Below are 15,685 nucleotides of genomic sequence, written 5' to 3'. Positions count from 1 at the left end.
GAATAAAAATTCCAGGGCCTGTATGCAGCTCCTCAGTTGGCTTTGTGGCAGCCTCTGTGAAGGAGTACCTGGATTATGCCTATTAGAACCCAAAAAACTAGTCTGCCCCAGGATCAGATTTTCCATCTCCATCGGCAGTCTGACATGTTTGAAGACCTGGTTGACTTTAGATACAATCTGTTCCCTTAGCCCAGAACTTGAGCTCTGGGCTCATTTTCCTAGAAGACGGTGAGAGGTGGGGGGGCAGCGTGCTGATAAATGAGGGACCAGAACTGGGTTCTCTGGACAGTGTGGACTCCAGGCCCAAGGCACCACGGGAACTTCTGGGCACCTGTGAGGGTCCCAGCAGTATAACTTGACTAGGTCCTTTTTGTCATAGACAGGAAGGGACCATGGGAGGGACTTGCAACTTTCACCACCCTCACCTGGGCTGCTCAGGAAAATGTTTCTGTAAAATCTCTGCACCCTTTCTCAACTTTTAACCTTGAATTATTTGGATGCTGGAAATTGAATTTGTGTGTCGCGCATCTGTCAGGAGATGAGCTGTGAAATTTCTCCTTGCCACTGCTGTGGGCTGTGTGATCTTGGGCAATTTACTACTGTCTCCAGGCCATAGATAAATTGTTTAATTTCACATGATCTCTGAGGTCCCTTTAAATGCTAATAAACTGTCCTCTTATAATTTTATTACTTCAATTTTGTTAGTTGCAGACCTGTTTCTCATGTAGTCATTTTTTGTTTGCCTCAGGATATATGAACCTGGACAGAAGGGTGCATAAAAAGTTAGAGAAGCTTTCATTCTTCCCCTTCCAGTTATAGCATCTGAAATAGATCTGCATAAAGAATACAGATGCAGTTCTTCACTTTATAAAATTCTGTGCCAGGCTCTAAGCTGGCCCTTTGAAAATACGAAGACTAGTAAGACAAGGGGCTTGTTCTCAAGGAGCTCACAGTTTAGTGGAGAGAAGACATGCCATCAAGTACAGGTGCTTCCAAGAATCACAGGGATTGGGATAGTCAGTTTATAGGTATGCATGAGAGAGCTGTGGTTAAGGGGTGGGGAGAAGGAAAGGCTTCGTAGTAGGTGTGAGTCTTCAGCTCATGATTGATGGATTAATTAATGTTACCAGATGGAGTTTGGGGAGATACATGCCAGAAGAGGTAGCAGTGTGGACAAAAACATGGAGATATGAAGCTCCTTGGCATATTCTGGGAATGATAAGCAGTTTCTGTGGCTGTAGTATGGGCTGGAGATTGAGAACAATGAGAGAGTCTAGAGAGGTCATTGGGACAAGATGATCATGGTGGGGCATTGAATGCTACACAGGAGTTCAAACTTTAGCTTAGAGTCGGTGGAGAACTATGGAATGTTTTCAAGAAAGGGGGTTTTATGATTAGGTTTAGGTCTTAGGTATATCGCTCTGAATGCAGCTTGAAAATTGGGGGGAGCAGATTTAACATGAGGAAGCAGTTGCAGTAGTTCAGATGAGAGACGATGAGAGCTTCAATTAGAGCTGTAGCCTACAACTTTGGAGATGGAAGAGGGGACAGAAACCAGAACTAGAAACTATAAGACTGGGTGACACTTTATTTTTGACCCTCACATCAGTACTATGAAGCAATCAAGGAGTGATGATTATTGCCATTTTATGAGACAACAAAACTGAAGTTTAGAAAGGTTAAGTAACTTGCCCAAGGTCCCATAGCTAATAAGTGGCAGAGCCCAGGCTACTACTCAGATTTCCTGACTCAGTACATTGTTCAAGATGATGGTCCCTTGCTGCCTCATCTCCTTGTAAGTGTGCTAAACAGATTGTTCAACTGTCAGAGGGCGTGAGGGCCCCGTATCCAGGGAAGTGAACAACCCAGCACCTGGATGTGGGCAGCATGCTGTGACTGGGCCCATGGCCCTTCACTGCCAAGGGTTCTTTCTCTCTCTCTCTCTCGTTTAATTGAGGGATAACACATAGACGGCAAAGTATATAAAGTACACTTATCTTAAGTGTACAGCTTAATAATGTCTTCACATATGTATATGCCTATATTTAACTACCACTTAGTTCAAAATACAAAACATCTCTAGGAAGTGGTACTTTTCAAGCACCCAAAGGCAGGCATGCCATTCAGAGCAGCCTCCTCTGTGACCATGCCTCTAAAAGCTTCAGTTGGAATTGTCTTCATCCCACAACTGAGCTCTGAATCGCTCCCACCAATAGAATGGGTGACTTTAGAATCGTTATATGGAGGAGCTGGATCACATGGTACAACTAACTAATGGGGAGGTCAAGTTGACAGCTAATATTTGTTTTTTTGATGTGTTTTCACATTTATCTAGTTATGTAAATTATAAGGATTCAAATATACAGAGACGTACAGAAAACACTAATTCATTTTCTTTGTAAAGAAACCGAAGAAAATAAATAAAAATATTTTTATTCAGAAAAATATATAGTATAGTTCATGTCATCAGTTGAAAAGACATAGTAACCAAAGGCACAGTCGCACTTGCTTCTTTCCTGGTTAACCTGGAACATTATTTTACTATGTATCATGCTGTCTTGTTCACTCCCTGGTTGGCGTGTGGCTGTGTTGCATCCCCAGCTAGACCATAAGTACCTTGTGTGCGGTGACTGTGACCCACGTGTGTTCCCTTCCACCGTGGCGCTCCCCTCAGTGCTGAGTGCAGTGTAGGCCTCAGTCACTCTTTGGATAAAAGAGTGATTTACTCTTTTGTAAAGAATAAGTTAGTTTGATTTACTAACTTTAATGGTCACACAGTCCTTCAGGCTGATGTCAGACTTTTGGCTTATGATGAAAATTATGGTAAAGTACCACTTGGAGGAAAAAATTTGAATGGAAGAGAACCTCCAAATTCTCTAAATTCCTACAGCCAAATTCAGGCCTCCTGCCCCCTGATGGCATTCCTGCGGGGTCTTGAGGGCATGGGTTTGCTTTATCTGACTTTTCAGAGCTACATGTTTTACTTTTTAGAGAGTTGTTTTGGGTGGCCACTGCTTTCCAGCCACATGTGTGGCAGAGTCTAAATTTGGAGACATGTTGATAAGATTTGTTAACACTAATTGGATTCTTTATCCCTTTCCTGTTTCCCACCCCCCAAAGAAAAGAAACGCAAAATGACTGTTCAAAACAGACTCTCCTCCTCCTGCATTGTCTGCAGAGCCATGTCTTCATGTCCAGGAAAGGCCCTGGGCTCTACATGGAGTACTGCTGGGTCTCCATTTCTCTTATCAGAATTCTCCTTTTAGTGTGACTTTCCTGCCCATGATTTCCTTCTCATTTCTCAGCATCTGCTGTATATATCGCGGGCCATTAATGCAAATGCAGAGTCAGCCTACAATAGCCATAATTCTAGCCTTGGTTCAACAAAAACAGCACAGTCCCTGACCTTCTCTGGCCCCAGTACTTCTGGGATCGAAGGAACCAGAGGCATTACCTGTTACCTGAATGGGCAGAGGGGGTTACGGCATCTCTCTAGAGGTAGAATGTCCTTGTCCTGGTGGAATTAGAGAGCGTATAGGCATACTTTATTCTCGTAACACCCTGTCTTAGCCTCTTATTTAAATGTTTTAAGTATTGCCAATGCAGCCCCACCTTCTGCTAATATACTATATAACACCCCATATCCATGACCCCCCCAAGACTTTATTTGAGTGGAAAATATGTTGCTAAAATTCTTTGTTTTACCATAAACAGTAATTTGAGTCAAGAATGTTTCCTCTCTAGTGTTTGAAATTATAACAAGGAAAATGTCTAAAAAGTTAGGCAAGTCCCACTTCAGAACTCTGTTTCTCTTCTCCTTCCCTCAGGACACCATGAAGGTAAGTTTTTTGAGTCACTCCCCATTTCTAAAACATATGAAGTATCATCCTTCAGATGTCTTGAGCTGAGCTTTGAGTCAGCCTGGGAAGTCTCTGCAGATCTTAAACTGGGCCTCATCTATATTTCCTACCTACCCCAAATTTCATATGTGCTTTCTTAATGGCCCAAAGGACCACCTCTAATTCATGAGGAAATATCCCAGGTGGGGCACCCAGTAACACCTCAGTAGGAGATATTCAGGGGTATGCAAGAAGTATGTCTGTCTGGCCTCAGCTGGGTGTACAGGAGAAGGAGTTATTAGCAAGGAGTGCCCCACTGGCTAACTAGGTTCGGTGTAGCACAGTGCCCAGTGCCTTTTAAGCTATCATGGCCACAGCTCAGTCCCTTCAGAAGAGATGGTAGTCCAGCAAGGTTCATGTAATGTGGTCATTATTTGTGGGCCTGTCTTTGAAAGCAGCTTATAAATATACCTCCAGATGAAATTTCAGACAACAAAGAGTGCTCAGTTGATCTGGTGACACACAAAGGCTCCCAAGTTGCTACACATTAATGAGAAAGTGGCTGAGGAATATACCAGAGCCCTAGGCCACAGTGTCAGGTAGTAGGAGATGGTTATTCATGGGCATCTTTGTGGTTTTCGTAGTAGGTAGAAAGTCCTGACTCTTTTAGTGTAAGTTCAGATTTCCTTGATTTCAAATCATTTGGAAACATACTTCAGCACTCCTCCTAACCCACTCAACCATCTCAGAAAGGCTGACCATCCCATGTGTCTGAACAGGCCCCTTGGGTTGTATGTTTCTGTCCAGCACAAGACCCTTGCTTTGTGTCTGTGATTGGTGGTGGCCACTTCTTATTTCTGTCTAATGCCATTCTTGTGTCTTCCCTTAAGCAACTCTGCTGATGAAACAGGCCTGGCCACAGAACTCGTCTTCCTGTGGCACTGAAGGCACCTTCCACCTCCCAGTGGACACCGGGACCGAGAACCGAACTTACCAAGCATCCTCTGCGGCTTTCAGTAAATACAGCCTGTCTCCTTTCCTTGTTCCCCTTGGTTGGGACTGATTTGTTTCTTAGGAAGAAAGGAAAGGGAGCTTTGTAAAATGACATTTATGAGATAAATACTGTTTTAAGAGGTTCTTTTACCGAGGCAAAAAATTAGCCCTCCTTATTCAGGAAAGGTCATCCTCTTTGATCATGCACTCAGCTTTGGGGAAACACAAAGCACTGAGGGAGGGAGAAGGAAATACTCACCTGGCCAACAAGTTGATTGGGGAAGGACTGTTACTGCATTTTAGGGGGAAAGGACAGAGGGCACATTTTGAAGGTCTGTGGGTCTTTGGACAGAGAGGACTCCCCCCTCTAGCACAGGGCTTCTTAATCTCAGCACTATTGACATCTAGGCCAAATAATTCTTTGTTGTGGGGGCGCTGTCCTGTGCATTATAGGATGTTTAACAGCATCCCTGGCCTCTACCCTACATGCCAGTAGGAAAGCCTCATTGTGACAACCAAAAATGTTTCTAAACATTGCTAAATGTCCCTTATGGGGCAAAATTGCCCTCTGTATGAGAAACACTGCCCTAGTGGAAGCTGCACTGTGGGACCAAGGTGTGTATGAGGAGTCTTCAGGGAGGCCAGAAACCAGCTAGCCAGTCAGACTGGTCATATTCATCCTGAGGCTCAGTAGGGTAACTGATGTTGTCACCGTCACATCTAATTTTTAACACAAAGTGGTTCCACTGGGGAAATGAGGACCAATGTTTAGAAATTACTGAGTGGCAGCCGGGCGCGGTGGCTCATGCCTGTAATCCCAGCACTTTGGGAGGCCAAGGCGGGTGGATCACGAGGTTAGGAGATTGAGACCATCCTGGCTAACACGGTGAAACCCTGTCTCCACTAAAAATACAAAAAAAATTAGCCGGGCATGGTGGTGGGCGCCTGTAGTCCCAGCTACTCAGGAGGCTGAGGCAGGAGAATGGCATGAACCCAGGAGGCGGAGCTTGCAGTGAGCCAAGATCACGCCACTGCACTCCAGCCTGGGCGACAGAACAAGACTCCGTCTCAAAAAAAAAAAAAAAAAAAAATGAAATTACTGAGTGGCATTTTGACTCCATATAAGGAAGAACTTTGTGTCTTGTTGGAGCTGTTCAATAGAGGAATGACTGACTTTGGATGTGGTGAGAACTTCTCTCTTAAGTTGTGAGGGCTGGATAAGCCCTCACAGGGATATTCCAGACAAGGCCTGATAGTGTGTGGTTCCACAAATTATTAATGTACTAAGTAAGTAGACTAGAAGAATTCATTGTATTTTTTTCTTTTCTTTAAAACATCTGTGTTAGTCTGTTCTTGTGTTGTTATAAAGAAATACCTGAGGCTGGGTAATTCATAAAGAAAAGAGGTTTAATTGGCTTACAGTTCTGCAGGCTGCACAAGCATGGTACCAACCCCTGCTTAGCTTCTGGTGAGGGCCTCAGGAAGCTTACAGTCATGGCGGAAGGCAAAAGAGGAAGCCAGCATATCACATGGTGAGAGAGGGAGCAAGGGGCTGGGAAGGTGCCACACTCTAAATAATCAGAGCTCACTCATCAGCAAGGGGATGGTGCTAAGCCATCATGAGGGATCTACCTCTATGATCCAGTACCTCCCAGCAGGCCCCATTTCCAACACTGGAGGTTACATTTCAGCATGACATTTGGAGGAAACAAACATCTAAACCATATCAACATCTAATGTCATTTTCTCAAGTTTTCATTGCCCCTAGATGTTAACATCAGTTTATGTTTATACAACGTAACTCACCTTTTGTAAAATATGGTTTCATAATCCACCCTCTCATTTAATCTACATTACACTCAGTCTACTAAGTTATTTAGGTGGATTTTCATCCCAGTTTGAATGATGAGGCCTAGAAACATAATAGGTCCAACGCCACCCAGCTAGTAACCAGCACAGCCAGAAAAAGGTATCACCCAGGTTAAGATTCAATTACTGACTTTTCTCATGAGATTGATTTTACCCTTTAAGAGAGGTATGTCAGGCCAGGCGCGGTGGCTCACGCCTGTAATCCCAGCACTTTGGGAGGCCGAGGTGGGCGGATCACAAGGTCAGAAGATCGAGACCATCCTGGCCAACATGGTGAAACCCCGTCTCTACTAAAAATACAAAAAATTAGCCAGGCATGGTGGCGGGCGCCTGTAGTCCCAGCTACTCGGGAGGCTGAGGCAGGAGAATGGTGTGAACCCAGAAGACGGAGCTTGCAGTGAGCCGAGATCGCGCCACTGCACTACAGCCTGGGCAACAGAGCGAGACTCCGTCTCAAAAAAAAAAAAAAAAAAAAAGAGAGGTATGTCAGCCATAAGGAGTTTCTCCAGATACCTCAGGTAGAATGAATGAACATACGTAAGATTATATATATATAAAAATAGGGATATACATATTCTCTCTTACATCTAAACATCTGGATATAGACACATATAGGCACACCTACTGTAGTGTAGCAGAAAGCAGCCTGGAGTGGAAGCTGCATTGAATTCTAGACTGGGTTCTGTGTAACCTTGGATAATTGATGTCCATGCATTGGACCTTGATTTTTCAAACTGCAAAATGAGGGAACGGAACTAAATCATCTCCAAGGTTCTTTCTTGCAATTAGACTCCTTATCTCTCAGCAAGATGATGTGTACTCAGCGTCTTCCACCCCAACAGGGACCACCTCTCTAGCTGCCCTTAACAGTAGCTGGCCAACAAACCATCTCCAAAAATGGAGTACTCATTCCCTTCAGAGGCAACCCTTTCCACAGAAAGTCTGAGTAACAGAAGGCCTTGCCTTCTACTATGTTGAAATCTTCCTGAAATCCCATTAAGTGTCCAGCAGCCACATCCCACTGTTCCCTCCCAGACAGGCTATCACAGTCCCTGAAAAAGACCAAAATGTACCCACCCCCACCTTTTTTTTGAGACAAGGTCTTGCTCTGTCACTCAGGCTGCAGTCCAGTGGCACAATCACATCACACTGCAGTCTCAAGCTCCTAGGCTCAAGCAATCCTCCCTCCGCAGCCTCCCATGTAGCTGGGACCACAGGCATGCAAAACCATGCCCAGCTAGTTTTTTTAATTTTTTGTAGAGATGGGGTTTTCCCACATTGCCTAGGCTGGTCTCGAACTCCTGGGCTCAAGCTGTCTGCCCACCAGCTACCATGCCTGGCCTACCTCTGTTTCAAGCAAGTAATGTATAAACCTGTGCCATTTTTTAATGCAGTTGGGGTTGACTGGCCCTCCCATACTCAAAAAGATTCCTCCCAGCATTCAGATTTTGTGGCTTCTAGTACCACAGAAAATTCAGGGCACTTTGACAAATTCAGTTCAATTTCACTGATACTTGCTAAGCCTGTTTGTAATTAGGTCTCCTACTTATTCATCACTGTCTTACTTGGCTACCAACAAGGAGTCTTAGGGGTCAAAGCAAGATTCAGACATAGAGCTTTATTTTGTCCAGACATATAAATCTGATGATCAATAAACCAATTAGTCTAAAAGGCATCCGTGATGCAAGGATCAATGCCTTTGAAGGTGGTAGGGCTTCTACAACTGAAAAAGATTTATGACAGTGAAAAAGGATTGCAGAAAGGGCTGAAAAGGTTTTATCTTGTTAATGTACATACTCTTTTTATTATCCCATTTGATTCTAAAATTATGGTTAGGAACCTAAGAGAAAGAATAGGACATCATAAACAAAGCCTCTTTTATAAGGCAGAGCTGGGACTTCGAGTCGTCTAATTCCTTTTTTCTTTCATGATATTGCCTTTAGTGAAATGGGGACAATAAAGGCCAGTATATTAAATGCCCAAGATTGGACTACAGAGACTTTAACTCAGCAAGAGCTCTGCCTAGGGCAGGGTGAGCCCTGAACTTTGGGCCTAGCTGTGTACTGATGTGCTGTACAATTTGGGGAAAATCTGTCCTTCTGGGCTCCAGGTTCTTTCTCGGAAAAGGAGGAGGTTGAATATAAACCTCTAATGTCCTTCAGGCACAACATTCCAAAGTCTTAATTCTGTGACCTTCAGACTTAGAACTCCTTTCAGGATAGCCAGGCCTCCAGTGAGTGAACTGAGTCTGAGTTCATTTGGGCAAAATCTGTGAGACTTTTTTGCAACAAGCCTAACAGCTTCTTTTACTTAGATGCATAAAGTAATAAACCCTGATTTTTGTGTTACCCAAGCTCAGGCTATAGCTCCAGGGGAATTTTCAGTGTTCCTCAAGAGTATTGACAGGACCACTAGTAAATTATGGAAAGTCCTCTGAAATGATTTCCTCAGGAAAGTCTTCTGAAATACTCAGAGACTTAGAATGTCAGCACTAGAAAAGTTCTCTGATACTGTCTAGTCCAAATGAGGATATTCCCTGAGAGAGGAATTGACCTGACTTACTGACAGAACCTAGGATGAGGGCCCCCAGGCAGTTTCTCCAGCCTCATGAAGATCCTCCTGACAAATGGTAACCTTGAGAACCACTGTGGTTAGAGGAAGTAGCACTGAGTCTTAGATCCCCACAAACAGCTCTCTCTTTCAGCAACTACTCATTATCTCATCTGTGAAATGTTTATGTTGGTCTTAATGATCTCTGAGTCTTCTAGCTCTGTAGTTCTGCTTCTCCTATCTCAGACTGTCTGGACAAACAAGCAAGGCCTTCTTCTGCAGCATCATCTCTTTGGCTGCCAAGGGTGTTTTGGCTACTGATTTGTATTCTGAGTATGTGTGTGTCTCATTTCATAACATAAAGAAAGGGAAACATTCTCAGAGAAGGTTATTCTTAGATGTGGGAACCAAATTCTACTGCAGTCTCTTGGAGCTTTTTGATTTTCCTCAGAGGGATAGTCTCACCACTTTGTAATATGGCTGTCCTTGTGGCATACAGTGGGTAATCCAGCTTCCCCAGGGAAGAGAAAAATTCCAGAGCACATTCTCCAGGAGCATAAAGGAAAGTCATCAGCATCATTGGCCTGTTAACTTTAAAGAATCATAAAATCATGGCATTTTAAGCCCTAACATTTTAGAATCTTAGAATCGTGGAGTCTGTGTTCCAAGCTGGGACAGACCATAGTAGTCATAGTTTAGCTTTAGTCTCTCAGACCAGGCTCTGCCTGCATACCCTTAGGACAGAAGCTTACTGTCTCTATAAAGTGAGAGAGAAAATAATCATAGCTGATCTTTATAAAGTGCTTCTAATATGTCAGGTACTGTTCTAAGTGCTTTTTACTTAACAGTTAATGTATTTATCACAATGAAGTAGGTACCATTACTGTTCCCATATCACACACGAGGAGACTGATGTATCCTATAGCTATTAAGTCTCAGAGCTGGGGGTTTGGACCCAGGCAGTCAGTCTGTCTCCAGACTGCTCATAACCATGGCTCTGTGCTACAGAGCTTTCAGAAACAGGCACCTTCTGATTCAGGGGTGTCCTACTCTCCTGCATAGAAAAGGGATGCTTTCAGCTCTGCTAGGTTTCTCTACACCTTGATATATTCCTTTAAATTAGGGGTCAGCAAACATTCCTGTAAAGGGCCAAATATTTAGGCTTTTAAAAAGGCCATATGCTCTCTGTCAGTGACTACCATTGTAGCAGGAAAGTAGCCTTAGTCAATATGTAAATGAATGGATGTGGATGTGTTACAGTATAACTTGGTTTACCAAAACTAGCTTCAATTACAAAAAACATGGCTGAAATTTAATTGTTTTAATGTTTATAGTATGAATAAAAGATTCTGTGGTAAAATTAATTTGGAAAATACAGTCTTGTACATACTCCCATCTTAGAGATTCACAGTTCACCTCCCCACCTTCTTTAAGAGACAGGGTCCTGCTCTGTCACCCAGGCTGAAGTACAGTGTTGTGCCATGGCTCACAACAGCCTTAGACTCCTGGGCTCAAGCCATCCTCATGCCTCAGCCTCCCAAGTAGCTGGGGACTACACCAGCCACCATGCCTGGCTAAGTTTTTTTCTTTTTTTAGAGATGTAGTCTGTCTGTGTTACCCAGGCTGGTGTTAAACTCCTGGTCTCAAGTGCTTCTCCTGCCTTGGCCTCCCAAAGTGCTGGGATTATAGGTGAGAGCCATCAGGTCCAGCCCACCCTATTGTTTTAAAAACTTCTCAGGGTCGTGGAATAAAAACAAAATCTTAACTGTTTATCTCTATTTTACATATGGGACTATAGAACTCTTTTGTTTCCTTTTCTTTGGCAAAAACAACTATTAAGATCCCTTGGGATCTATAGTCCGTTGTCCACATTTGGGAAATGTCTATCTCTGGTTTATCTATAAAACCCCTTTATTTTATAGATAAGTAAATTGTGTCTCCATACACATCAGATGGTTCCTTCTAGACATCTGCAAAGCTAGACTCCCTGTCTTTCCCCACAGTATCTGCTTCTCCTCCTATGACCACATTTCATGATTAGCTCCATAATCTAGAAACTTTGAGAAATCTGCTCTAGACTTCTCACTCAGCTCATAGTCGCACTTCCAGTTAGTTTCTACTTCTCTTTAACATGCTTCCCTCTCTTTCATATGTACTTTCCATTCTATCCTCATTGCTACTTATTTCCCAAGCATATTTGATCACAAAACTATGGAAAGAACTATGGATCTGCAGGTGAAAAAAAAAATGATGTGAATCCAGGGAACAGGCTGACTTTTGTGGCAGCTGTGCAGCAGCTCTCCTATCCTCCTGAGTCATCAGGGGCAGGGGGGTGCCAAGCCAAAGAGGTGTGATGTGGACTGAGAGAGATTTGTGACCATGTGGTAGTTTGCTTTTACTTGGGGTTAAGGTGGAAGAGACCCAGGATCTTTAGAACCATGGAATTTTTGTTTAGGAAGAGATCTTCATTCTTAGCCACCTGATTTTACAAAATAAGAAACTAAGGCCCAAAGACTTGACAATTGTCATGAAAAATTAGGGGGAAAGCCAGGACTGAAGACTAGATGTTTTCTCTTCCAATAAAGCACTCCCTCCACTCTGCCCCTAGTCCCTTATTGTATGATAGAAACAGCACCTCGGAGCTGAAAGGGTCCTTGGTGAGCATCTTATAGGTGAAAGAGCTGAAGCCCAGAGAGGTTCAGTGAGGTCTGCTAGACCTACCCAAGATGGAACCACAGGAAAGAAGCCACCTCAGCACCTCCCCAGTAGGGCTTCAAAGCCTAGGTCCTCAGGCACTGTCCCTTCAACTTAGAAGAGTTTAGAGTCTTTAGGAGAAGTTATTAAAAAGACTTGCCTTTTCTGAGCCCAGGATCCCTTTGTGTAAAGTGCAAGGATTGGAGTCCCTTGATGATCACTTGGGTTCCATAGAATGATTCCATTTTGTGATTCTAAAAGGAGACAGTGTTGTTCCTGAATGACTCATGTTTCAAGTTTTTTTCTGTGAACAAAGGATCTGTCACTCTTTTCCGGAGGATTAAAAGGCAGCAGTTTATTTACATGGGCAATTGTGAGCTTCTTGGGGCCTGACATCTCAGCCCCATTCTTAGCTCCAGCTTTTGTCCATCCTGCTGAGGGACAGACATGGCCCAGGTTCCAGGTTGATGTGAACCTTTGTGATCCCTGACTTCAGGTATTTTCAGACAGAGGTGGCCTTCCCCTAGAGCCCAGGAGAGAAGGAGGAGCCAACTCTGCAGAGCAAAGTTTTTCAGCATCCTAGAAGATGACGATCTCTGAATGGTGTTTTGTATGGTCAGCATCCCAGAAGATGAGGGTCTCCGAATGGTGTTTTGTATGGTCAGCATCCCAGAAGATGAGGGTCTCCGAATGGTGTTTTGTATGGGGTTTTCACCTTCAAACTTGGTGGGGAGGGGAGGGAACATGATGGAGGGAAGTCCAAGAAGAGAGCGAGAGAGAGAGAGAGATAAGGAGAAAAAGAAATAGAGCAAAAGAGAGAAAGACAGAAACAGCAGCAAAAAGATACCCTGGATTCTGTGTGAGAAGACAGAAAAGCAAGTAGAGTAGCAATAAAGAGCAAGTGAGTTGAGGGTTTCCATCTCTGTGCACCTGCCCATTTCACACAGACAGCTCCAAATCCCAGGCTGTCAGAGCTAAAAGGGACCATGTGGTTCTAGCCTCTTATTTTATAGATGAGAGCCCTGAGACCCAGAGAAAGAAAAGATGCCCAGAATCATCCATGCAGCCCTGTGCACCAGGACTGAGGGAACTGCCTCTGGGGCCAGGGCTTTCTGGGTGGAATCCTGTTCTCTGTTTGTTCTCATCTCTGTTTCCAGCCTGGATTCAGCCCATCTTTGTCTGGGGAGTCGTGACTGGGACCTGCTGCCTTCTAGCAATGCTTTTCTGCCAACTAACCGGAAGTCTCTCTTATTGCCTTGGTACAGGATATACTGCGGGGACACCATACAAGGTCCCACCGACCCAGAGTAATACTGCTCCACCCCCCTACTCCCCATCACCCAACCCCTATCAGACGGCCATGTATCCAATCAGAAGTGCCTACCCCCAGCAGAATCTGTATGCCCAGGTAGGTACATGTCAAAGCCACCTCTTCTGCAGGTAGAGGAGCCTTCAGCCTGGGTGCAGTGTGGTGGGGTAGGGTGAGGAAGTGAGGGAAGGAGAGGATGGTTTGTGGCTCTGGCTAGCCGTCCTTGTTGTATCACTGAAGCAATATCCCCGCAGTCTGCTTACTCCCTCACTCCACCTCAGCCCCTAGAGGTGGTAGGCATGAAGTCATTTAGATTAACAGAGCCCAGAACGTCAGAGGACAAAGGCCCTCAGAGATTTTCTAGCTCAACTCCTTTGTTAAACAAGTGGGGAAACGGAGACCCAAAGAGGGGAATGACTTGTCCAAGGTTACACCACGAGCTATTGGTTGGTCAAGATAAGACCCCAACGTCTTGGTCTTTTCTCCCTAACCCCCACATCTACCCTTCCTCAGTCTGTGAGCTGAGTGGGGAGGAGGAAAGTACACAGGCCCTGCCACCAGTATCCTCTGTGACCTTGGGCAAGTTACTCTCTCTTTCTGTGCCTGATGGGCCTTTCTGGGTTCCTTCAGCTAGAAGATATATGCATTCCAGGATTGGTATGAGACAGGGGACCATATGGGGCTCTAGCATACCCATGACACATTCTTCTGGAGTGACTCTATAGGAAATATAAGTGGTGAGGAGAATACTTTTTTAGTTTAAAAAACAGCTATATTTTAGAGTAGAAGACAAAACTTAAATTGATCTCAAGCCTCTTGTTTTATTTTTTTTAATCTCATTTAGTAGAAACATTTGAAGATTTCTGAATTAAGATGATCTCAGGGGCTCCTGTTTACTTCCCCTACAAGTCAGTGGGCCAGTTAATTGTGGCAGCAGGAAGCAGCCATGTGATTCAGGCATTGGGAGTCACCTTGGACCACTCTCTTCTTCATCCTTACCTTTTTACCTAAAGGGAAATAGCTAGTTAAGAGACATCCTGGAAAATGCTATCCATGTATGCCTTTTTTTTTTCTTTTTTCTTGAGACGGAGTCTTGCTCTGTCACCCAGGCTAGAGTGCAGTGGCATGATCTCAGCTCACTGCAACCTCCGCCTCCCGGGTTCAAGCCATTCTCCTGCCTCAGCCTCCCAGGTAGCTGGAACCACAGGCATGCGCCACCATGCCTGGCTCATTATTTTGTATTTTTGATAGAGATGGGGTTTCACCATGCTGGTCGGGCGGGTCTCGAACTCCTGACCTCAAGTGATCTGCCTGCCTTGGCCTCCAAAGTGCTGGAACTACAGACGTGAGCCACTGTGCCCGGCCGCCATTATTTTTTCAACATGTACTTTTTTTTTACAATATGCACTTATACCATTATGATACTACTACTAATTATCCTTCCGTGTATGTGTTCTGGAGTTTACCAGCCCTGTTCACATGCTTGGTAACTGATTGATTGTTATTCCTAACTTTAAATTTTAGGCAGCTTATGAAATTTCATTGCAGTAAGATAAAACATTTTAAAATGCTAAAACCAAGGTTAAGGGAGTAGAGCTCTTATCCCATTAGATCATCATAGCAGCCTTATGAGCAAGGCAGGACAGGATTAGAGCCTTATTTTTCAGACCAGAAGCTGAGCCCAGCACTGCACTGACCACAGTCACATAGTAAGACAAGCAGAGCCCCAGCTGGGGTCCAGACCTTGTGTCCTTCAGCCAGTGCTGCTCTCTCCATATCCCACCTACCTCTCCAAATGCCTATGTGACCTCAGCCTCTTTCCCCCAGGGAGCCTACTACACACAGCCGGTGTATGCTGCCCAGCCTCATGTCATCCACCACACCACGGTCGTCCAGCCCAACAGCATTCCCTCTGCTATCTACCCGGCGCCAGTTGCCGCCCCGAGGACCAACGGTGTGGCCATGGGCATGGTGGCAGGCACCACCATGGCAATGTCAGCAGGTGAGGGCAGCATCTGCATCAGTGTCCATCCCTTTCCTCTAGGAACTCAAAACGGAGCAGAGAACACAGTCATAGAATTGGCTGCAGCACAGCACAAGAGATCCTGTGCCAGGGGGCTTGGGAACCCAGAGGAAGGAGCCTCTAAATCTGTCTATGGGGATGAGGAAGATTTCACCAAGAAGGACATATCGAGCTAGGCCTTAAAGGGTGAACACAGGCTAACTAGAGAAGTGAAAGAGGGAAGGGTGGTGCAGAAAGAACATGAACATGGCATGTTCACAGAATGGAGGAATGGAGCCAAGGCCCTTCGGAAATAGAGGCTTGGAGTTGGAAGGTGGCTGGATCGCTAGCAAGGATAAGATGGTGGAAAGTCCTGAATACCTTGTGGTACCTCTGTTGCACACAATGGGGGTCAAGCAGGGCAGGGAT

The 15,685-nt window shown here is 44.7% G+C and overlaps 1 protein-coding gene across 3 annotated transcripts in view; it reads left to right on the top strand.

Moving 5' to 3' along the window:
• FAM168A (family with sequence similarity 168 member A) overlaps positions 1–15,685 on the top strand; it is a 200,123-nt gene that overhangs the window by 176,164 nt on the left and 8,274 nt on the right. For all 3 annotated transcript variants that reach the window (XM_055356768.2, XM_031015970.3, XM_031015968.3), the window contains 3 exons: positions 4,730–4,855; positions 13,211–13,353; positions 15,082–15,256. In XM_055356768.2, the coding sequence (XP_055212743.1) occupies positions 4,730–4,855; positions 13,211–13,353; positions 15,082–15,256 (444 nt within the window). The remainder of the gene's footprint in view (positions 1–4,729; positions 4,856–13,210; positions 13,354–15,081; positions 15,257–15,685) is intronic.

This window comes from Gorilla gorilla, chromosome 9 (genome assembly GCF_029281585.2).
Source record: "Gorilla gorilla gorilla isolate KB3781 chromosome 9, NHGRI_mGorGor1-v2.1_pri, whole genome shotgun sequence".
Taxonomy (NCBI): domain Eukaryota; kingdom Metazoa; phylum Chordata; class Mammalia; order Primates; family Hominidae; genus Gorilla; species Gorilla gorilla.
Note: the sequence above shows the minus strand (reverse complement) of the source record. Positions and strands in the feature narration are given on the sequence as shown.